At 49.4% G+C, this 24,343-nt stretch overlaps 1 protein-coding gene across 14 annotated transcripts in view; it reads right to left on the bottom strand.

Moving 5' to 3' along the window:
- Positions 1 to 14,449: 14,449 nt before the first annotated feature.
- TLE3 (TLE family member 3, transcriptional corepressor) overlaps positions 14,450 to 24,343 on the bottom strand; it is a 48,343-nt gene continuing 38,449 nt past the window's right edge. For 4 of the 14 annotated variants that reach the window (XM_025296227.3, XM_006071029.4, XM_025296235.3 and 1 more), the window contains 10 exons: positions 23,737 to 23,889; positions 23,198 to 23,339; positions 22,459 to 22,658; positions 21,803 to 21,879; positions 20,780 to 21,029; positions 20,168 to 20,415; positions 19,485 to 19,632; positions 18,483 to 18,633; positions 17,556 to 17,632; positions 14,450 to 16,501 (listed from right to left, as the gene is read on the bottom strand). In XM_025296227.3, coding sequence (XP_025152012.1) covers positions 16,394 to 16,501; positions 17,556 to 17,632; positions 18,483 to 18,633; positions 19,485 to 19,632; positions 20,168 to 20,415; positions 20,780 to 21,029; positions 21,803 to 21,879; positions 22,459 to 22,658; positions 23,198 to 23,339; positions 23,737 to 23,889 — 1,554 coding nt within the window. In that variant the 3' untranslated portion in view covers positions 14,450 to 16,393. The remainder of the gene's footprint in view (positions 16,502 to 17,555; positions 17,633 to 18,482; positions 18,634 to 19,484; positions 19,633 to 20,167; positions 20,416 to 20,779; positions 21,030 to 21,802; positions 21,880 to 22,458; positions 22,659 to 23,197; positions 23,340 to 23,736; positions 23,890 to 24,343) is intronic. The other 10 variants (XM_025296229.3, XM_006071031.4, XM_025296236.3 and 7 more) reach the window with 6 other exon arrangements.

Here is a 24,343-nt window from a genome sequence, read left to right as displayed (position 1 = left end):
CAAATAACTTTCATTGACACGCTGATCTACATCATGCATGCACAGCACTTGGCACTGGTTTCCAAATAGTGCTCTGCAGAGAGGGCCGCCTCTCTGCTGTGCTCTCCAAAGTGACTCAGGCCTGTGGGCTCCCTCTCTTCCTCCTTCCTCCCTCATACTTTGTGCCTGCCCTCATGGGAGATCCTGAGGGTCCTCCAGGCAGGGGTCACCAACCTCTGGGACCTGATGCCGGATCATCTGAGATGGAGCTGATGTAATAGAAATAAAGTGCACAATAAATGTATGTGCTTGGATCATCCCGAAACCACCCCCACCCCAGGGTGGGGAAAACTGGTGCCAAAAAGGTTGGGGACTATTGCTCCAAAGAGTAGCCTCCAGCCCCAGCATAAGGGATCTGTAAAACCTTTAGCCATCCAGGAGCAAACTAGCTCATCACTACAGAGGGGCAGGCCACTCAAGGGCCAGTGTGTCTAAAATGCCTTTCTTTCTCTCAACCCACAACTCCTGTTCATCCTTAAATACTTGGGACAAATGTGATCTCCTTTATGGATATCCTGTTCTGACCCTCTTAGAGCTGCCTGATCCTCCTCACCCCCATAATATGCTGTCCATACTACTTATTAACAACACAGTTTTATAACTGCTCTAATTGTTCAAGTTTGGTTTCCCCACTGATGAGTACACTGCTTGAAGCATGAACAATTCTCTTTGTACTCCATGTCAGTCCCTAGCCTCTGACACTGGCTATGCTCTGTCTGTGTATCTATTCAATCAGTGGGTGGCTGGATTGGCTTGGCTTAAAGTTCTGAGCTAGTTTTCAGTTTCCATTCACTCTACTTCTCTATTTAAGGAGAGGGAACTTTATGTTGAAAGCATGGTTCCTTCAGGCATTCGGTAACTATTTACTAAGCACATATCATGGGACAGGTACTCTGTTAGGAGCCAGGAGTATAGAGCAAACCAGATTTGATCTGTGCCCTCAGGAAGTTCACAGTCAGGTTGGAGAATGAGGCAAGCGACACATGGAGAACAAGAGAAGGATTTCAACATCATAATTACTTAGATGTAAACCACTTAAAATTTAATCTACTTTGAAAGGAAATTCAGGTAGAAGATCAATGAGGTTAAGTAAAAACCTACAACTCTGAATTTGAAGTATCAGTAGATAGGGAACCATATCAATATCTTGTAATAACTTGTATTGGAAAAGAATCTGAGAAAAAATATAGAATACATATTATATATCTATATCGGTTCAGTTCAGTTCACTCAGTCATGTCTGACTCTTTGTGACCCCATGGACTGCAGCACGCCAGGCCTCCCTGTCCATCACCAACTCCTGGAATTTACTTAAACTCATGTCCATAGAGTCAGTGATGCCATCCAATCGTCTCATCCTCTGTTGCCCCCTTCTTCTCCCGCCTTCAATCTTTCCCAGCATCACGGTCTTTTCAAATGAGTCAGTTCTTTGCATCAGGTGGCCAAAGTATTGGAGTTTCAGCTTCAACATCAGTCCTTCCAATGAACACCCAGGACTGATCTCCTGTAGGATGGACTGGTTGGATCTCCTTGCAGTCCAAGGGACTCTCAAGAGTCTTCTCCAAAACCATAGTTCAAAAGCATCAGTTCTTTGGTGCTCAGCTTTCTTTATAGTCCAGCTTTCACATCCATACATAACTACTGAAAAACCATAGCCTTGACTAGACGTACCTTTGTTGGCAAAGTAATGTCTCTGCTTTTTAATATGCTGTCTAGGTTGGTCATAACTTTTCTTTCAAGGAGCAAGCCTCTTTTAATTTCATGGCTGCAATCACCATCTGCAGTGATTTTGGACCCACCCCCCACACCCCCTCCCCACAAAAAAAAGTCAGCCACTGTTTCCACTGTTTCCCCATCTACTTACCATGAAGTGATGGGATCAGATGCCATGATCTTAGCTTTCTGAATGTTAAGCTTTAAGCCAACTTTTTCACTCTCTGCTTTCACTTTCAACAAGAGGCTCTTTAGTTCTTCTTTGCTTTCTGTAATAAGGATGGTGTCATCTGCATATCTGAGGTTATTGATATTTCTCCTAGCAATCTTAATTCCAGCTTGTGCTTCATCCAACCCAGCGTTTCTCATGATGTACTCTGCATATGAGTTAAATAAGCAGTGTGACAATATATAACCTTGACATACTCCTTTTCCTATTTGGAACCAGTCTGTTGTTTCATGTCCAGTTCTAACTGTTGCTTCCTGACCGCATACGGATTTCTCAAGAGGCAGGTCAGGTGTTCGTTTCCAAGGCAAACTATTCAATATCACAGTAATCCAAGTTTATGTCCCAAACAGTAATGCTGAAGAAGCTGAAGTTGAATGGTTCTATGAAGACCTACAAGACCTTCTAGAACTAACACCCAAAAAAGATGTTCTTTTCATTATAGGGGACTGGAATGCAAATGTAGGAAGTCAAGAAACAGCTGGAGTAACTAGAAAATTTTGCCTTGGAGTACAGAATGAAGCAGGGAAAGGGTGATAGAGTTTTGCCAAGAGAACGCACTGGTTATAGCAACACCCTCTTCCAACAACACAAGAGAAGACTCTACACATGGACATCACCAGATGGTCAACACTGAAATCAGATTGATTATATTCTTTGCAGCCAAAAGTGGAGAAGCTCTATACAGTCAGCAAACACAAGACCAGGAGCTGACTGTGGCTCAGATCATGAACTCCTTATTGCCAAATTCAGACTTAAATTGAAGAAAGTAGGGAAAACCACTAGACCGTTCAGGTATGACCTAAATCAAATCCCTTATGATTATACAGTGGAAGTGAGAAGTAGATCTAAGGGACTAGATCTGATAGATTGTCTGATGAACTATGGACGGAATTTCATGACATTGTATAGGAGACAGGGGTCAAGACCATCCCCAAGAAAAAGAAACGCAAAAAAGCAAACTGGCTGTCTGAGGAGGCCTTACAAATAGCTGTGAAAAGAAGAGATGTGAGAGCAAAGGAGAAAAGGAAAGATATACCCATTTGAAGGCGGAGTTCCAAAGAATAGCAAGGAGAGATAAGAAAGTCTTCCTCAGTGATCAGTGCAAAGAAATAGAGGAAAACAATAGAATGGGAAAGACTAGAGATCTCTTCAAGAAAATTAGAGATACCAAGGGAACATTTCATGCAAAGATGCGCTCGATAAAGGACAGAAATGGTATGGACCTAACAGAAGCAGAAGATATTAAGAAGAGATGGCAAGAATATACAGAAGAACTGTACAAAAAAGATCTTCAGGACCCAGATAATCACGATGGTGTGATTACTCACCTAGAGCCAGATATCCTGGAATGCGAAGTCAAGTGGGCCTTAGGAAGTATCACTATGAACAAAGCTATTGGAGGTGATATATATATATAATATATGTATATAGCTGAGTCATTTTGCTATACACTTGAATGGTACAACATTGTAAATTAACTATACTTGAAAAGCTATCAGTAGATTTCATGATGTATTTTATCTTTAACAAATATACAAACACACACATATCCTATCTCTGCTACTGGAAGGAGCTAAATACAGTGACCAATCCATTAGCATCAAGCTAACTCCCAGTATGGCTTCTAAATACTACTTCCCACTAAAAGGAACTAGGGCTTCTTGGAGAAATGGCTGACTCCAGATTTCAGACAGAAAATGTACAAGATGAGAATGTTGTACTAGTAAGCAATGAAGCTATCAAAGACTACCACTGCTGCTGCTGCTGCTAAGTCACTTCAGTCGTGTCCGACTCTGTGTGACCCCATAGACGGCAGCCCACCAGGCTCCCTCGTCCCTGGGATTCTCCAGGCAAGAACACTAGGGTGGGTTGCCATTTCCTTCTCCAATGCATGAAAGTGAAAAGTGAAAGTGAAGTCGCTCAGTCGTTTCCGATTCTTAGCGACCCCATGGACTGCAGCCTACCAGGCTCCTCCATCCGTGGGATTTTCCAGGCAAGAGTACTGGAGTGGGGTGCCATTGCCTTCTCCGAAAGACCACCACAGGCATATCAAAAAGACTCAGAAGGTGTCTTCAAGAAGTTGTCTAAAATAGGATGATTTGAGAAGCAATAAGGATAGCTCAGTTGATAATGAATCCACCTGCAATGCAGGAGACCCCGTTTTGATCCCTGGGTAGGGAAGATCCCCTGGAGAAGGGAAAGGCTACCCACTCCAGTATTCTGGCCTGAAGAATTCCATGGACTATATAGGGTTATATGGGGTTGCAAAGAGTCAGACATGACTGAGCAACTTTCACTTTCAAGGATAACTCCATTTGACTGAAATGTATCAAATATTTACAAATCCACAAGTTAAAAGTGATATTTTAAAAGAAGAAAATCTTTGAGAATACTAGGAAACTAGCTTATTACTTTGAAAACTGAAAAATAAAGTAAAATAAGTAGGTATTTATCTTGCATTTAAACTCTACCTCAAGATAACCAAATGGTTCATGAGGGGTGGTTTCTTTTTATAGCAGTATCCAAGCAAATAGATGAAGGAGTAATAAAATACCACATTTTGTACCCCCTAATGAATTCATGCATCTAGACAATGATCATCCATGACTGCTATCAGACAGAAAGAGAAACATCTAGATAGTACCTGCCTCCTAATGGGTCAATGAGATACTCTTGCTGTTCCTCGGCCCCCCTGCAACTCCCAGTGAAATCTGGATCTAATCAGGCTCCAAGATCTAACTACAATTTAGTGATCAGCACAATTCAGAATATGAGAAGCTTTGGGGACAAATAATTTTGTTTCTTCAATACATTAATGTGTGTATGTATGTGCAGGTATGTCAGAGAGAGAGAGAGAGAGAGACACGGAAATATGAAGAAGGAAACTATAAGACATATCAATTATAATCACTTTGTATGGACTTTATTTGGGATCCTAATTCATATATACAATGTTTAAAAAAAAAATCATGAGGCAATTGAGGAAATTCAAATACAGAGTGGGCATTTGATGACATTGAATATTACTGTTAAGTTTTGGGGTGGCTTAGTGGTATAAATATCACAGATATATTTTTAAAATAGATTTTACTTTTTGGAGATATTGAAATGTTTACTAGTTAAATGATGAAATGTCTGGGATTTGCTGCATAATATTCTGGTGGTCATGTATAAATAGAAGGGGTCTAGGGATAAAACAAGGTTAACCCTGAGCTGATAACTGTTGATGCTGGATGATAAGTATATGGAGATTCATGATACTGTTTTCTCTACTTTTGTATGTTTGGCATGTTTCCTAATAAAAAGCCAAATGGATTCAATCCATGATGTCTCTGCATGAGATAGTTGCCCATGCAATCTACAGAATCATTAGAATCACAAAAAATCTAGGCCGGAGAAGATCCAGGGATTGCTCACCCAGCCTTCAAGCATGACTCCATAGATAAGACCAAGATCTGGAGAGGTCTGGTGACATAGCCAAGGTGACATGGTGAGCTTGGGGCTGTGCTCCTCTGCCTCTGGGCACGTGCACCTATCCCCCCCACCCCACACCCAAATTTCCCCTCTTAGTCACCAGAAACGATGGTGAACCTTATCAAGTCCTGATTTTTCTGGCTTTCTTTCTTTAGTCTTCAATTATGAAATATTTCAAACATATAGAAGATATTCAGTTCAGTTCAGTCGCTCAGTCGTGTCCGACTCTTTGTGACCCCATGAATCACAGCACGCCAGGCCTCCCTGTTCATCACCAACTCCCGGAGTTCACCCAAACTCATGTGCATCGAGTCGGTGATGCCATCCAGCCATCTCATCCTCTGTTGTCCCCTTCTCCTCCTGCCCCCAATCCCTCCCAGCATCAGGGTCTTTTCCAATTGATACTACTAAAACTACCACATAGATTTTTAAAAATGGCTATGTCCCAGTTGTGGTGAGCAGGGGACACTTTTTGCTGTGGTGCAAGGTCTTCTCAGTGTGGTGGCTTCTCTTGTTGTGAAGCACAGGATCTAGGACACGTGGCTTCAGTAGCTACAGATCCGGGTCTCTACAGCACAGGCTCAGCAGTTGTGGTGCATGGGCTTAGCTGCTTGTGGGATCTTCCTGGACCAGGGATCAAGTCCATGGCTCCTGCATTGGTAGGTGGATTCTTATCTACTGCACCGCCAGAGAAGTCCAACCACATAGATTTTTTAAATGTGAATATTTTGAGATTTTCTTCGGATCTTTTTTTAAAGGTAACAGAATGTGATGATGGATAGAGCCAAACTCCCACCTTCCTCTCCCTTCCTTCCCTCCTCACAGATACCAACATCCTGGTGGCAGGCTGTGTTCTTTCCACTTGCGTTTTTATAGTTTGATGTGTATACTCAAATTTAGAATTGTTTTGTGTGGATTTATATTTGGCATAAATAGTATCATATCATATATTTCCTTTTGCAACTTGCTCTTTTCACACAACATTGTGTTTTTGAAATTTATCCAAGTTGATGCATGCAGATCTAGCTCATACATTTTAAAGCCTCCATACAATTTCTTTATACAAAAATGTATAGATTTTTCTTTATTCATTCCTCCAATAATGCGTTATTGCATTACTGGTTATTTACAGTTATTTTTGCTGCTTCAAACAATGGGGCAATGAAAAATCTTTGCATGTATCTCTTTGTGTAAGAGTTTCTCCAGCGTGTGTACTTGGAAGCAGAATTATCAGGTCATAGAGTTGTGTTGCTTCTACTTTGCTGTTGCCAAATGCTCTGTGAAGTGGGTGACCCAGTTATGCTCCCACAAACAGTGTCTGACGATACTAGTCATTCCACATCCTCATGGAAGCTGCATGTTCCTAAACTCAAAACTTGCCAATCCAACGGGAACGAGTTGTTCTCTTTTGCTTTGGCTTTTGGATTTGCACTTCCCTGAGGATGTATGAGGATGGGGCATTTTCACCTGCTTCCTGGCCATTTGTGCTTCTCCTGTGAATCACCTATTTCTTCCCGTTTTTCTGGGTTGTTTACTTCTATGTGCCAATTTGGAAGAATCGTTTACCTATTCCAGTTACTATTTCTGTATCAGTAATAGGTGTCACATTTGTATTTTTTCATGCTTTGTAACTTGATGGCATCTTTTGTGGTACAGGTGTTTTAAATTTTAACACAGTCAAATTGACCTCTAATTTTTTCATTATAGTTCTCAATTTCTGTATCTTGTTCAATGATCCTTTCCCTACTCGGATTTCTAAACGTTTAAGGATTTTAATCCCACTGGAATTTCTTTTTGTACGCTGAGTAAGGCAGAGGTCCATTTCTCCCCATAAAGATAGTCTACTGTGGTCCACTGTCCCAGAACTGTTTGCTAAAAGCTCTTTTCTTCAGTGATACATACTGGCACCTAGGTCACAGACACATTCCATCTCTATGGAGACTTATTTATAGACTCTGTTTTGTTCCATTGATCCATTTGTCTATACGCGCACCAAGAGCATATTTGCCTGCCGACTGTAGCCTTACGTCCCTAATAAGTCTTGCTATCTGGAGGACAAGCTCTCCTTTCTTTTTCCTCTTCACAATTATAGTTGCTATTTTGAGTCCTTTATTCTTCAGATAAATATTAGTATTAGCTTTTCAAATTACATAGAAATCATTCTCTTTGGGTTTTGTTTGATATGGTATTATAAACTGATTGCTGGGAAACAGAGCTTTAAAGATGATACTGAATTTTCTTATCAATGAATATGGTATAGCTTATGATCTGCACAGGTCTTTTAAAAAAGACCTGCAACATTTTTCTGTAACATTTAATGTTTTTCTTCAAAAAGGTTTTGTGTAGTTTTAGTTAATTTTACTCATAGGTCATATTTGTTGCTATCTGTAAAAGCATTTTTATTTCTTTATGCTTTGAAATTGGTTATTGCTTATGAATAGGAATGCTATTGATTAATGAATATTGATTTCAGATCTAGCAATGTGGTTAAACTCTCTTATTTGTTTTAATTGTATATTTTCTACATATATAGTCATACTATCCATAAATAATCATAGTTGTTTCTTTCATTTCAATCATTGCATTCATTTTTTTTTTATTGTTTTATTTTGTCCAGCTGGAGGCTGGTAGAGCCTCCAGCCCAATGTTGAATAGAAACAGTAATAAGAGGATTCTTGTTATGTTGCTGACTTTGAAATCATGGTTCTAAAACTTAATTTTTATCTATTATTGGGTTGCTGCTCATCTGGTTTAGCTGTCCATCATAGCATTAAAGACATTTTCTTTTATTCCTTGTTTGGTACGTTAAGGAAAATCATGAATGTTGAATTTTGTGAAATGTCTTTATCTATTTCTTTTGACTGATGAAACTAGATCTTCTAGCTGTGTTCTTCAATAGTTGGTTGTAGGGTTCTGTGATTCAATTATGTTGTTCAACTCTTCCATATTCATATTAATTTCTCTCTCAGCTTGATCTACCAATTTCTCTTAGTGGTTTGTTAAAACCTCCCATTCCTCTTTATAAAATTCTGTCCACTTTTTAGAATTTATGTAGTGTTCTGAACTTGGGAGCTTCCACTCTACCTTTAAAGTCTTTTATCTATGACATTAAATGAGTCCCCTTTTTTCATGATAGGCTATCAAAATTGTTTTGTTTGCTTTTTATTTTTGGCTGCACCATGCAGCTTGCTTAGTTCCCTGAGCAGAGAGTATTGAACCTGGGCCCTGGCTGTGAAAGTGCTGATTCCTAACCACTGGAGCTCCAGGGAATGCCCTGTTTTACTTTGATTTTATCCAACATGGCTGTCTGTCCACATGGTTAAAGGGAATCCTAATTAGCTTGCTGTTTCATTTGCCAGTATTGGACATTCCAGACTTGCTTTTTCCGAGTCTTGTCAGCTATTGCCAGCAAACACTTGCATGGGTAGCTTCCCTCTGTGATATCCAGGGAGACAAGACCACAGCCCCATCTCACTCTTGCTCCTGGCCTCAGTAATGCAGGAGACCTCCAGGGCCTGCTTCTGAGCCATCAGCCCTGTGCTGGCTGATCTGCTTGGGAAGGGAGTTCGGAGTCAGGGTCAGAGTGAGCATGCTGTGGAGCTTTCTGGGCATTGACAGACATGCCCTAATGGATGTGAGGAAGGCCTAAGCCAGGCAGGGGACATTTCTGTCTTCTGTCTCTCCTTCCTATGTTCTTCATCTCGAGATCACTCATCCCCTGCTCTACCTGTGGGGTCAGTTCTTTCCAAGTTTCTGAATCAATCCTAATGGCCCACCACCCACCCACCCATTCATCCATCTACTCGTTCATCTGTCCAGGCAGCATCAGTATTGTACAAATACTACAAGCTGTGTGATCTTGGAACTTCAGTGACATCATCTATAAAATGAATATAGTAAGAGCTTTGACCTCTTAGGACAGTTATGAGTTTGGAATTACACAATGCTTAAAAAGAAGTGGCAGACACATACTAAGTCCTCTATTAAGAATAGCTATTATCTTCATCCCACACTCACTGATTCAGTCAACTAACATTTCCTGAGCATGTACTACATACTGAGTACCAGAGATACGAGACGCAATCCCCGCTCACTTCCAGGTGGACATCAGGAGAGGATGATACCATTAAATTAACAGCCATGATGCACCATGCATAGTACGTTCCCCAGAGAGCTGGCAGAAGACACTCCAGCAGCACAAAGGAGACACAGCCAGTTTAGACTAAAGGAGTTGGGGGCTAGGGAAGGGCTCCCTTGAAGTGAAACTAAAGTCGAGTGAACAGGGGTTCAAAGAAAGATGCAGGGCATTCCTGGCTGGAAGAGAAACACATAAGTAACCTAAAATCAGAGAGTGGCCTCTCAGGGCATTGGAGGCATGTGTGACTGGTGTGAAAGGTGACTCCAGAGGTACAGGGCTGCAGCTGGGAACCAGTTAAGGAGTTCAGACACAGTGCTGGGCACAGGGCCATCGAGGGGCTCCAAGCAGAGGATTGGTAGGGACAGATGTGCGGCTTAACATCCTACACAACTGTATGCACCAGATAAGCGACCCAGGTCATGTCCATTGCTCCAGTGCACAGAACCCCGGTCTCTGCATGTCAGTTGAGGTGAGGACCTAGAGCCTGGGGCTCAACACAGGCAGTCTCAACCCTCTGAACTGCAGCTCACCCCCTAATATTTCCTCCTCCTGGCTCAGGTCAGAACCCTGGCCTCTGCAGGTCCCTCCTCCTGAGTTTCACCAGCCTGCTTGGCCTGAATCTGAGCCTGGTTTCTGCACAGGAGGGGACTGGCCAACGAGAGGCTGCAGGAATGGGGACTTCAACAAGCTGGAGTGTAGCTAGATCAGGGCAAAAGGGAGAACTAGACGGGTTGGGGGAGGGAGATGAAGGAGGATGTGCCTCTTACTCTGGGCCTTGGCACATGCTGTTCCTTCTACCTGGAACACTCTGCTCCCCACCTCCCTTGGGCACGGCACCTCTTTGTTCTTCGGGCCTTGGTTTGGCTCACTCCTTCCAAGAAGCCTTGCTCTGACTCCACTCTACTGTGTGCTGTGGCATCTTCTGGTTTGTGCCTTCACACATCTCATCCAAGTTATGGGCATTAGCATTAATCTGCTGGTATCTGCCTTCCTTTTGGGCTTCCCTGGTGGCTCAGATGGTAAAAGAATCTGCCTGCAATGTGGGACGGAGAAGGAAATGGCACCCCACTCCAGTACTCTTGCCTGGAAAATCCCATGGATGGAGGAGCCTGGTGGGCTATAGTCCATGGGGTCGCTAAGAGTCCGACAGGACTGAGCAACTTCACTTTCACTTTTCACTTTCATGCATTGGAAAAGGAAATGGCAACCCACTCCAATGTTCTTGCCTGGAGAATCCCAGGGACGGGGGAGCCTGGTGAGCTGCCGTCTATGGGGTCGTACAGAGTCGGACACAACTGATGTGACTTAGCAGCAGCAGCAGCAGCAATGTGGGAGAGCTGGGTTTGATCCTGGGTTGGGAAGATCCCCTCTAGATGGAACTGGCAACCCATTCCAGTATTTTTGCCTGAAGAATCCCATGGACAGAGGAGCCTGATGGACTACAGTCCATGGGGTTACAGAGTTGGACAGGACTGAGTGGCTCACACACACACACACACCCAACGAAGTGGCAGTTGTCAGTTTATGTGACTGTCTCCCGGCTGGCTGAGCACACTGTGGAGAGGGCAGGCATCGTGTCTTACTGACCTTTGCATCCTAGCACCTAGAACCATGCCTGGCATATGTTGGGGTCTCTCCATAGAAATGTTGATGGGATGGATTGGTAGATGGAAGGATGACTGGAGAGATGAGTGGGTGGGTGAATGGATGGATGGATGAATGGGTGGCTGGTGAATGGATGGAAATATGGGTAAGATGGGTGGGTGTGTTCTAGAATGTTCTCAAGGCAGGGTACTTGTTTCCATGACTGTTGTCGGCCATGGCCCTTCCATGAGGAATTTCCTCACCAGTCCTCTTAAAGAAGAGGCAGGAATCCTCATCCCCTAGATAGTAATCCTTGAGACAGTACCGTTCAGTCCTGCCCACTAAGCGGCTCCTTCACGGAGGCTGTGGTATGGGTTTGGGGAAGGGGAGGTGTGAGTCGCGATGTCGGCTCAGGCCCTGTGACTCATGGTGAGTTATGTAGCCTTTATGGGCCTTCACTGTCCCATCTATCAAATGAGGGGCCAAGGATAGATGTCTCTTCAAATACAAGAGTTCCAGTTTTGGTGTAATATTTAAAAACACTTCACGAGTATGGTACATTTTATAGAGTACATTTCTTACTGTTGTCACAAAAACATCAAATGATGCCTAACTGTGCAAATAAAATAAGGCTCCTCATGTTTGTTTGTTATCCTTTATATTAAAAATAGTTCATTCTCCAACACTGTGTTCTTGAAAAATAAAAATGTACACCCCATCTCCATGGGAGAGTCCATGGCCAGTTTTTAATATTTAAGTCTTACCGATCACGCTTCCACCTCCAGCTCTCTGTATGTGTTCCTTGGTGCAGACCCTATGATTTAGGACAGTCACTGCCTCTGCTGGGGTCGGGGCTGCCTAGGGGTGGGGAATAGGGATGGGCAGTGACTCAGAGAGGCCTGAGAGTGAATGGCTCTGCCATTGTTACAAATGGCCTGGACATTTGCACATCATCTGATGTGACCTGAAACCACAAACTTGGTTTCTGGCCAGAAACTCTGGCTTCTGATGACCATGCCCTCTCTGTTTGTTTCAAAGATCTTGCTTTGAGCAAAGGCAGGGTGACCAAGCTGGAAGACCTTCAAAAGCCAACCCTTTCTCTGGGCTTCAGGGACAAGCCTCAGGACAGCACACTTGCCCTGAGAATCAGGATAACCTCAAGCCAGGGAAAGCTCAGCCTTTATTCACTGGTGCTGCCCTGGGTCAATGATGTCCTGGGCACTGTCTTCAGTCAGCGAAACCAGTCTAGCTGTGTGGACAAGCAAACAGGAGCACTGAAGAGTTGCAAATGCTATGATCAGTATGAGCCTGGATTTTTGCAGGAATGGTTAAGGGGTGACTTTGAAAAAGGCTTGGGAAATGGGACCTCCCTCGTGGCTCAGTTGGGAAAGAATCGGCCTGCAGTGCAGGAGTCCCCCTGCAATACAGGAGTCCTGGGTTTGATTCTTGAGTTGGGAAGGTCCCCTGGAGAAGGAAATGGCAACCCCATTCCAGTATTTGTGCCTGTGAAATCCCATGGACAGAGGAACCTGGCAGGCTACAGTCCATGGGGTTGCAACTGTCAGACACAACTTAGCAACTAAACCACCACAGGAAAATGGTATTGAGGTTTTCTGCTACTTTGTTGATGAGGAGGTAGGGGCCATCTTGGGGGATTAGAGACAGAAATTGGAGTGTGTACAGTATTTGGGTTCCTCCCCAAAGATTCGAAGAGGCCTCCCAAACCTTCAAGTGCAGAGGAATCATCTGCAGAGTCGCGAGAGGTGGATATGGCAGTGGATATGGCTTTAGTAGGGCTGAGTCGGGGCTGAGGTTCCGTAAAGTGGAAAGTGCGAGAGGGGAGCGGTGGTGGGGTGGGAGGCAGTAGCGAGGCAAAGACAAGCATGCGCAGTGAGAGGCTCGGGGTGGAGAGGCTTGTGAGCGTCTTTCTGTCAGGACAGCCGCAGCGAGGACACGCAGGGTGGAGGCACCAGCACTCAGAGCCGAAGGATGTGTTCCCAACTGCACTTTCACAGGTCAGGTGTCTCTCCCTGGCCTCCACTGGGAGCTTCCGGACCCGAAGTGAGTCTTGGTCGTCTCCCCATGCTCAATTGTGCCCAGAACCTCTTGGTAGAAGAGCCTTTCTGAGATGGTCTCCCCTTCTCAGCAATGGGCCTCACACTGGCCTTCACTCCCAGGAGCCAAGAGTGGAGGGGAGCATTCTGAGACATTCTTCCCTTCTACCCACTGGGACCTGCGACCCTCAGGCAGAGAGAGAATGCTCTGGCCAAAGACTCCCCCATTTGGCCCCGCTAGCCCTCTGCTGTGATGATCAGACTTTGACAAGCAAGGAAAGCGTGGTTCAAAGGGGTGTTCCTTTACTCGTTTGTGCCACCAGTACAAGACAGAGACGTCAGCCAAACATAGCTGCAGAAGGGCCTTCTTCCTACATGCTGGAAGCTTCTCTTCTGCAAGCCTGACAGGAAGCCCAGCTCCAGCTAAGTGACCCTGGTACGTGCAGTCCAGCTGTCCTTTCGAGGCTTAGAATAAAGGCTGCTCTATCTGGATGGTCATTCCTTTTTTCAAATGTTCAATCCCCTTTCTTAAATGAAATAACAGCAGGCAATCGTTTTTGTGTGCTCATTTGCAGTGACTTTGGCAGGAGTTGGAAACCACATTAGCCCCACATTCTGGAGATTTAGCTCATGGCTGCGTGATGCCCAGGAACCTGGGAACCACCACCCCAGGCCAGTCCTGCACCCCCAAGGGCACTGCCCCCATTTCCTCTCTGTAAACCCCGCCTAAGTGGGGTTGCCCCACAGCATCTGAAGTTAAGCTTAAAAAAGAGGGTAGAGGTTTTCAGGGTCCTGATGGTCATAGACACTTTGCAATTTCTCCGCAAGTTCACCCCTTTTCATCTTTTTCTGCAAAGAGTTGGGCAGTGGCAGCTACACAGGACATCGGTGTTAACTGTGGACTTTGCCTCTGGGAACTGCCCTGAGGAGACCCCCCCCACCCCACCCCGCCTTAAACTGGGGAGACAGCACAGGGCTGCGGTCATGGAAACACTCCCTTTTTAACTGTCCTGCATGATCACTTTCTAGGGGTGTGGGGGCAGCATGGGAACGCTTTAAAAAAAGAAGCACTCACATTTATGGATAACAAAGGAAATCACCCAGGACGTGGGGTAGACAGCACCCCACCCCTCTTCTTGGGGGTGTGGGGGGGGGAGAATGGAGATAAACTACTGGGGTGGGGCAGGGGGAGGAGGAAGAATTAAAACGCAACAATCAAACCTTTAAATAGTAACTTTTAAAAATATAAAAACAGGTCATTACAATGACTTTTCATTTTCTTTTTTTCTTCAGGAATCAATTTGTCTTCTACCCTCGCCTTCCCTTGTGGCAAGAGCCTTAACAACAGGTGGTGGCTAAGCATCTGAGACCCAGAGAGAGAGAGAAACTGAGAGAGAGGAAGAGAGAGACAGACAGACTCTGGACACCCCTCCCCAACCTCAGACAGGTTAGGGCACCCACCATGCCCTTCTCTTCAGCCTCCAGAGCCAGGTAGGGGGAGGGGCTCACCTGGGAGCAAGAGCATTGGAGAGGGGTTCACTGGGAACCCCCCTTCCTTTTCACCAGACATGATCACACATTAGAAAATAACCCATAAAAATGCAGTATAAAAATTATCTTCCATATGCTACATCCACGGAGAGCCCACCACCAGGACTCATAACGGCCTTTAGCTTTTCCTTAAGAAAAAAAAAAAGACCAAAGGAAAAACAAAACAAAAAACAAAATCCTAATACCTCAGAACATTTTGGTACCAAAAAGTGGCACCCACAGGAGCTGATATTCTACCTGTAAGCTGTTTGGGCTCCTAAGAGAGACAGGAAGCCAGGAGAAGTCAGCACGGTGCACCCCCAGCCCAACCCCAAGTCCCCTCTCCCCGCTGCCCTGCCTGGGGTTGGGGGGCAGGGAGATCAACCTTAGACTCCGTCCTGCAGGCTAAATACACATTTTCCCTCTAAGGAGAGAGTAAGGGGTCAGAGGCAGGAAAGTGGGGAGAAGGCATTTTATGAAAGGACATCACTTCTAATTCTTTTTATTCAAATTAAAAAAAAAAAAAGCACCCACATCAGTTGCTATTTTTTCTCTGGTAGCTCCCTGAGCTGAGTTGCTATGCGTTCTTCTAACTTTGTGTCCTTTTCAGGTTGTGTCCGAAGATTAAGTAGGGCTGGAGACAGAGTGCCTTTGAACTTCCATTTCTCATCACGACAACCAAGTGTGCACCAAAGAGAGATGGAGGCGGGGGTGGGGTGGGGGAGACAGACAGGCAGCTTCAGACACTCGAGAGGGGAGCCAAAGGGCTAAGAAGCAGGTGGAACTCAGGAGGCCACAGAAAAATTCACCATGTTTCTGCTGCCGTCAGCCTGGGCGGGCACCCGTCTCAAGCTCTGCCTGTCCGTCAGTCTGTCTGGAGCTGGGTCCTGACATGCCTTAAAGACGATTCCCAGGTCCACATGGAGACACACTCACCCAGGGGGTACCTGATGGCTGACCTGGCCGCCAGCCGTACTGCCGCTCCTCCACCCAGGAGTCTTCTCCCTCTCCCACTCTCCCACTCCCCTCTCCATTCTGCCCCCCTCCCTGCCTCCCCTTCCCAGATGGGAACTTCTGTTTAAAAAAAAAAAAAAAAAGCCACCACCACGAGTGGATTACGAATACAGCAGGCGAAATACACGGCTGGCATTGCCGGTGGGAAGGGGCCTCCTCCCCCACTGACCAGTCCGAGATAGGAGTCTGTTATTTACACTTTTCACAAACCTTGTGCGCTGCACAATTGGGGAACGTGAAACCCTCCCCCACTCCCTGGTACAAACGTGTGGTCCACACTCCAGTGTCCCCGGGCCGGGGCAGGAGGACACATCAAAAGAAAGGGGAAGGGAAAAGATTCATGAGGGTGTATGTGGAGAGCCGGAGCCACGAGCCTCCAAATCTACGTGCAGCCTCTGCCAGCATCGTTATGGGAGGAGGAGGAGGGGAGAAATCCATCGGAGTCCGTGAGACACAGGAGTCCGTGCCCAGGAGTCCCAGCCGTGACGGGCGCGCCCTCTCAGCCCGCCGGAGCGTGGTGCTGGGCCGCTCGCTGCCCGTCCTCCGTGTCTGCGGGGTCTCCCTGGCACAGCCGAGTCTGTGTCTCCCAGAGCTTGACAGCCCCGTCACAGTCCTTGCTTAGTAGATGACCTCATAAACCGTGGCCTTCTTGTCACCAGAGCCTGTTACGATATATTTATCATCCGCCGAAATGTCACAGCTCAAGACTGACGAGGATTCCTTAGACTGGAGGAGGAGAGAAAGGACAGAAATTCACTCTTTGGGGGTACTCAGCGCTCTCTTGGTACTCGTGGAATTCACCCGCCCTCTGCCCACCCTGGAGAGCACGCTGTGAGGCCTTCAAACACACCCCTTCCCATTAGTGGGGCCCCTTCTGCCTGCTTCCCCATAAGGAAAAGCTCATTAACTGGGCCAGATGTGATCTTTACAGTCAGCTCCGAGCAGCAAAACACAACACTTGAGTGTGAGCTTTGCATCCTGAGTTTACTAATAGGAAGAAGCGTTTCTGAGCTGAGAGCAGGTGTCAGTGGGCCAGACCCTCAGTCTGGTAAGCTAAAAAAAAGGACTCGCGCCTAAGTTTTGAATATCCAGTGTAACTAGAGACTCTTGAAAGTTACATGCGTGATGCACCAGATGCCAGAATTCCAAACTGCATCAAGAGAGTGTCTTACTGGCTCTGAAAGAGACTGTGTGTGACTGTGTACGTGTGCAAGACTGTGTGTGTGTGTCTCTCTCTGTGTGTGAGTGTATATGAGTGAGCGAGGGAGAGTGCAGTGTCAGGCCCCAGGCTTTGAAAACCCACACACACAAAAAGCCTCTTCCCTCTCTCACACCTCCTTCTGGATCCTTCTCTGGCCCCATACCTCTCTCCTTATATTGAAGTGTTGAGATGGAAAATGAACTTACTTTAATACCAGACAACACTGCTTAGAAAAAAAAAGCTGCCCAGTTTGCTCAAATGCCCGGTGCACCTCCTGTGAGGACTCAGTGTGCAGGCCAGAGCCAAGAGCATGTTTTTATTCCTCCTTGCTCTAGAAATCCTACAAGAGCCCCTGCTAAAAGCCCTCACTCCAATCGGTCAGATGCCACTAGCAGCAGAGTATGGGTCCCACTGATGTGCCCAAGTCCAAACCCTCGCTGCTGGAGAAGCCGTCTTGGACCCCCAGCAGGTAGGGGTCAGGGCAAGTCCTGCTCTGCCTCCCCCATCCCTGCCCCGTCACCATGGCCAGGCCCGGACTCTCAGCAGAATCAAGAGGGGCACTTGGAGGGCAGGTAGTACCTGGAATATGCTGGCTCCATACGGAGTCCTCCAGGCGTTGAGAAGGTTATCTTTCCCAGTGCTCACAAACCACTTGCCTGCAGGCAAAGGAAACATCAGGTTGTGGGCTGCTGCCTTCTAAAGCAAGACCCGCCCCACATGACCAGCTACCATGGAAACGCGGTGTGACCCGCTAACTAGTGCTGGGCTGACTCTTCCCTTGTGAGAAGCGTTTTGTAATCAAGACATACCACACACACATGGACACACATGGACACTCAGATACTGCCTTTCTCTGCAATCAAGGGGAGGGGTGGACAGGCTGGGACAGAGAAAGGCAGGATCTGCAGTTAATCACAGGGATTACACTTCGCCAGAAGATTCTTTTTAAAGCCACTAAGCTCAACTGACCCATCTCGATTCTACTACTGAAAGATGGCAGGAAGTACTGGGGATGGCGAAGCTCCAAGCAGCTAGAGATCCAGCCAAAGGTGGTGGGTCTCTGCAGGCACGCCACCAGAGCTTTGCCTGCGTTAAAGCTCCAGGGTTCCCAAAGCCCTGGGGGGTGCCTGCTATTCCTGGTCCATAAAGACCTGTTGGGGCTCAGAGAGGCTGGGACTGTCCTAAGCTGCACGGCTAGTCAGTGGGCCGGCACATACTCCAGTCCAGAGCTGTGGCCACCAAAGCCCATGGTCCAAACCACCTGTAGGCAGGTGCTCTGCTCCTGCCCCAGGCCAGCAAGGTCTGGCTCTGGCCTGGTGTCACAGGTGCTTGGTACCCTGTGGCAGTACCTGCATCCTCAGATGCGGGGCGGGATGGGGGTATTGGTCTGGGTCAGGAGGCTGGTTCTGAGACCATGCTCACTTAGGGGGGCTCTGGCCCTTCTCTAAGCTCTGAGCTGCATCCCTGCACAGAGGGCTGGCCAGGCTCCCACTCCCCCAGGCTCACCGCAGTAGGCGAACTTGAGGGATAGCACGCAGCTCTCGTGCAGGTGCAGCTGGTACTTGTCGGGCTTGGTGTGGTGCAGCACCTCCACGTTGCTGCTCTCCATGCCCACGGCCAGCCACTCCCCAGTGGGGCAGTAACCCAGTGAGAAGATCTGCAGGGGAGGGGAGGACAGAGATCAGCATCCTCCAAAACCATGGCGGCGGGGTGCCGGGGGCGGTGCGGGGAGGACAGGAGGAGGGAGAAGAGGGGCACTCCTCCACGGCCCTGCTCAGGAACCCTGTGGGCTCAGAGTCTTACCGACTCCCTCCCCCAGCACCTCCCCACCTGCCATGTGCAATGCAAAGTCCCCCTCTCTCCCCCTCAAGGGAATAGGATCTCATGTTTTATCCCCAATCAACTTCCCAGGTGAGGAAGCTGAGGCTCAGAGAGGTTGCTGACTCTAAAAAGTAAAGCGGCAGAGCCAGGATTCAAACTCAGAGGTGACACAGACATTTCACTTTCAAAGTTATTCTCTCAGTGACTTTTACCTTTCCTTAAGAAAAATATGAGTAAATAAAACAATAATGTATTAAACGTGCAAGATTAAAATATTAACACAAATAATACAATAACAAAAAGTAATAATACTTAGCATTTATGGAATGCTTTCTATAGCCAGGCTTACAGCCAAGGCTTTCAGAGGGACCATTGCAGGTACTCACACCAGACCCATGAAGTAGCTATGACTATTCCCATCCCATGAATGAGAAAACTGAGGCCAAATGCTCAATGGCAGAGGACCTGGGAATCAAGGGGCAAGTGCAACCAACTTCAAAGCCTTGTGGATTCTGCTTCATGGCCACTTCCTCCAGGAAGCCTTCCTAGATGACTCAGCTTGGTCTCAGGTCCATTTGTAATGACTACGTGTGAGGACCCCTTGGTCCCCTGAACCAGCTACTGAGACCCAGGGAGGGAAGGCCCCACGCTGCTCCAGTGGACGGCGAGGGGGTCTCAGGCGCACACCTGGGAGGTGAAGTCGTGCTGCTGCAGCTGCCGGCCCTCCCGCAGGTCCCAGGAGCGCACGGTGTTGTCCAGGCCTCCCGTCCACAGCTTGGTGCCGTCATGGGAGATGTCTATGCAGCTGGCCCCGTCCGTGTGGCCCTGGAACTGCCTAGGAAGGCCAGGCAGGGATGAAGGTAAGCCCTAGGGAAGCACTGACTGCTATGTTGACAGCTGTCCCAGGGAGACGCCAACTCTGCCCCAGCAGAACGGGAAACTCGAGGGCCATGGTCCCTCAGGGCTCCTCTCCCACTCGAGCGTCTTGGCCAGGGCCAGTACTTGCATGAGGTCACAGGGAGGCAGGACTCAGACCCAGCAGCTTTGCTCCCGAGGCCCCACACTTAAGCTCCTCCAAACCAGTCTCAACGCCGCCTCTTCTCCCCACATCTCTGCGTGTCTCAACTTATCTGAGTTCTGCCCTGCCAGGTCTGCTCCAGGCCCCCTCTCTCCGGAGCCTGGTGCAAGCTCCTGGTCCACAGAGCCCTCCCGCCTCTGCTGGGCACCTAGTACAAGCCGTCCTTTCACCTGGGTGCCCTCGCCTGTGCCACCCTGGCCACCCCACAGCACCTTAGACCAGCTGGTCGCAGCCACAACGCCAGCACGGCCTCCCCGGGGCGAGGACACCCCCGCTCCCTCCTGTGCCTCACCTGACCAGCGTCTGGTTGTGCAGGTCCCACACGGCAATGTTCCCATCACTGCAGCAGGAGAAGCAGACTTTGGCATCAGGGCTGATGGCCAGGGCGTAGCAGGCTGGGGCCGAGGACGTCAGCTCAGCCTTGATGCGGGGCGTGGGCGAGGCCAGGTCCCAGATGGTGAGCGTGCTGGCCTCGCCGCCCACGATGAGCGTGCGCCCGTCGGGGAGCAGCTTGCAGGAGCGGATGTAGTTGTCCCTGTTCTGAAGGGGGAGGGGGCAGTGCTCAGCGCCACCCACCTCTCCTCCAGGGGACCAGGAGAGTCACATCCAGCAACACCGAGCACCCTCGCCACATCTGCTCACTTCCTGCCCTTAATCGCGGCTGTCAGGCCGACCCCACTGCTCACTTGTGACTTTTTAAACTTTCATTTCTTCACAGACCCCTGGAGACCAGCATCATCTCCCCTTACAGACAACGAAAGCAGGGCTCAGAGAGGTTTGCCAGGTTGCCCAAAGTCGCTCAGTCGATACAGGGCTGTGCCTGGCCAGGTCAGTGGCGTGCTGCCCCAGGCCCCAGCTCTCCTATAACAGCTAGAAGGGATGCCCGCAGCCCTGGGATCCTCACCAGGCAGTCCAGCTGGGAGATGGGGCTCTTGCTCCCCGGCTGGCTGATGTCCCAGATCTTCACGCAGCCCTTGCCTCCTGTGTAGACGTGGCGCGTGGGGTTGCTGATGGTCACCGCACACACCACCTCCCCGTGGCTGAGAGTGTTGATCTGCCGGGCGTGCCTGGGGATGCCAGGGCCTGCCAGGGCGTCGTGGGGGAAGGGCACGGGCTGCATCTGCCCATCAGCGCTCACATGGAAAGAGTAGGCTCTGAAAGGGGGAGAACCATGCTTCTGCCATCTCCAGTCCTCTAACAGTTTCTCCTAACTGGCCCTAACCCCTGCCTGGCCTGCCTGCCTCCAGGTGTCCCCGCCCTCATCTTAGGAAACCTGGTAACCCCAACCTCCTTGACCTGGTTCCACCAGGGCAGAGACAGCTTCATAGTTCTGCCTTGACTTCTGCCCCTGCTTATAGATCCTCGCTCCAAACCACGTCACAGACCCCTCATTGCCTTGAACACCCTTTCCCGCCATCTATACAATCCCTAGCACTCTGACCCCAGAAAGGGCCCAGCTTGAATGCCACCCCTCCTCTAGGAGCCAGTAGTATTAGGGAAGAAAATCTGCTTGCTCCCCGTCCCTGAATGAATCACAGAGCACACATCAGAGCCGGGGGTGAGCCAGTGTAGTCTGCCTGCTGGTTCAGGTCATAGGCGTGCCAGCTGCGGCTAGAACCCACAGGAACCCCCAGGGCAGGGAAGATCCGTGGCATCTGGTTGGGAAGCCCAACATGTGAAATGTTCCTCCCCTCTCAGAGCCCAGGGATCACCACCTCAACCCCAAACCTTCTCCTTCCCCTCTCAGAGGGAGCCTGGGGGCGATCAGGAGTGCAACCAGGCAGCCATCAATGGGATTGTCCCAGGGGCACCTCTAGAGAGGCAGACACCTTTCCCCAGGAGAGGCCCATCGGGGCAGGGGATGGGTGGGTGGGTGGTGTGCTCTCTGCCCTCCCCAACAAGCAGAAAATAAGTAGTCAAGGCTTACGGTTTTCCACCAGGAATGGAGGCGAGGCTTGAGGGCAGGCCTGTGGCCCGCATGGGGGGGTGAGGGTCAAAGCCAACCTGTAAGGCAAGACAAGGCCAGCCCTTAGTGAGGGGTGCCGCCCTCTGTCCCCCTACTATACAACGCCCCAACCCCAGCTTCCTCCTCCACCACGTCCTGTCCCACCAGCACCACGCTGCCTCTTCAGAGCCCAAGATGGCTGAGCAGAGCAGAGCCCTTGTTCCAGCGACAACACAGGCCCGGGCCCTCTCAGTAACAGCAGACGCACCTTGGTATAACACGTGTGCAGCCCCATGGGCCAAGGCCCTGCCTCGTGAAACCTCCTGACTCACCATGGGAGTCCCACCCCAGAGCGCCCAGAGAGACAGGTGCCAGCCCCGCTTCCCAGATGGAAAGGGGCAGCCCAGGGCGGCTGTTGGTTGAGGTCACGTGGTGACAAAAGGGCAGGGGGTGGGAACCAGGTCTGTGACCCCAAGAGTGTTCCCTTCTGGTTCCTCATGAACACTCTCCCCCAAGGAGCTGCCTGTCACTGGACCCAGAGGGCACCCCCTGCATGCAGGACGGGTCTCTCTACCCCCCTCCATTCCCCTCCCACTCCTTGCCCAGCCCCCCAAAAAGGAGCCAAAAGGTCTACGTACAGCTCCAAAGCTCACCATTGGCGATCGGCCGTAGGCGGCGGCGGCGGCGGCTGCAGCCGCGCTCATCTGGGGCGGGATGTTGTGGAGGCCTGCGTAAGCGCTGGGGCTGGTGAGGGAGCCATTCATCTCGTGGTGGCTCATCATGGCAAAGGGCGCGGCGTAGGAGCTGGTGATGGAGATGGGTGTGCGCAGGGCCGAAGCTGCAAGGAGGCGGACGTAAGCCTGGACGTACCGCCAAGGGGAGAGGGTCCCACCCCCTCCATCCAGGAAAAGCGCAGGCCACCAGGTTGCCTCTGGCTCAGAAGCAATCTTTCCTGTCTTCTCAAGCTATCCACTCCAGGCAGTCCTCCTGGGCTGAGCTCACCTACCAGAGATCCCCACATTCACAGCCCAAGAAGGTTTGAGGTGAGAGATGTGCCCACCTTTTTTTTTATAGAACAAGATTCAGAGGCCCAGAGAAGAGCATTTTTCAGAATCTCACAGAACTAACAACAAAGGCAGACAGACACTGATGGTGTCCCGACCTGTCTGAAGCTCCGTCCACACGCTGAGCTCAACAGTGGCCCCAGTAAGCCCTGACACGAGTGCTGAAGCAGCAGGCGTTCACCTCGGTGTCAAACCTGACCAAGTCCCGCAGAGACAGGCCCTGGGACAGCCTCACTCTGACTCCCTGCCTGGTGCTCTGGCCCGGGGCACACCCTCCCCTCAAGCAAAGTCAGCTCAGCCCCATTGTGCCTACCCATTATACCTATCGGGTCCATGCCTGGAGGTTTGCCTGGCATCGACCGGAGCCCCGGGGTCGTGCTGGTGCCAGGAGTTGGGGCGTCATTCCGCGGGGTTGGCGTGTTGGACTTGAGTCCAGGGGTGGAGGATTTGTCATTCTGCAAGGGGGAAACACAGACACCAAGGGAGGCTATGAAGATTCCTTTCTCCAAGAGCTAGACACCACATGAGGCCTAGTTCTCAATCTTCTGCCACACAGCCCCTTCATTCTTGCCCAGTCTTGTTTGGCAGGGACTGTATTCATTGTTCCCATTTTACAGATGCAGCAACTGAGGCTCAGAAAGAGTAACTAAGCACAGGGTTCAGCCTGTACGTGGTAAAGCCAGGATGTGAACCCAGGCCAAGCCCCAATCCATGTGCTTTCTGCTCCACCCCTCCACCTTCTAATCAGCAGCACTCCAGGTGCAGCCCCTTTTCCAGAAACTTTTTCCCTCTGCCCCAACCCTCTCCAGCCCTCTCCTAGTCTCTGCGGTGCCAGGGGCAGACCCCACATACATGACCAAGGTCTTTGGTCTTGGAGGAGGGCGTGCTGCTGGAGGAGGCCACCGAGGCGGGGCTGGTGGGGGCATCCTTCTTCAGGCCACGGGCCTTGTCCAGCCCATTTTCAGGAGGGGAGTGTGCCGGGCTGACCCGGGGTGTCGCAGGGTCCTAAGGACACAAGTGAGGCAGAGATGTGCTAAGAGCTACGATGAGCCTGAGTCTTCTCTGGTCCCAAGGGGAGGCCACCAGCTCTTAACAACCTAGTCTGACCCCTCTTCATCCCAGAGACAGGGAGACTGAGGACAGAGCGGGTGGGTGGACGGGATCTGCTCAAGATCAAACATGAATTCAGGCCTCCATGCTGAGCAGCTGGCCCTCTTGACTTCGTGTAGATCCCTTCCAGCTCCTCATTCCCAGCTGAGGCTGACCCACGGGGCTCACCACCCCAAAACCCCAGGGATGGTGGGGAGAATAGAGCTGACCTAGAGGACCAGGGGAGCCGGCCCTCCACTGGGATCTTCAGGGGTCTCTCTCTCTGGAGACCCATCCTAGGAAGCCAGCATGGTAAATGACTCCCCAGCCACCAAGCAGCCAAGCCCTGTCTTCCTCCTCCTGACCAGCC

Source organism: Bubalus bubalis, chromosome 11, assembly GCF_019923935.1.
Source record: "Bubalus bubalis isolate 160015118507 breed Murrah chromosome 11, NDDB_SH_1, whole genome shotgun sequence".
Lineage (NCBI taxonomy): Eukaryota > Metazoa > Chordata > Mammalia > Artiodactyla > Bovidae > Bubalus > Bubalus bubalis.
This window is presented reverse-complemented; position numbering and strand designations above follow the sequence as displayed.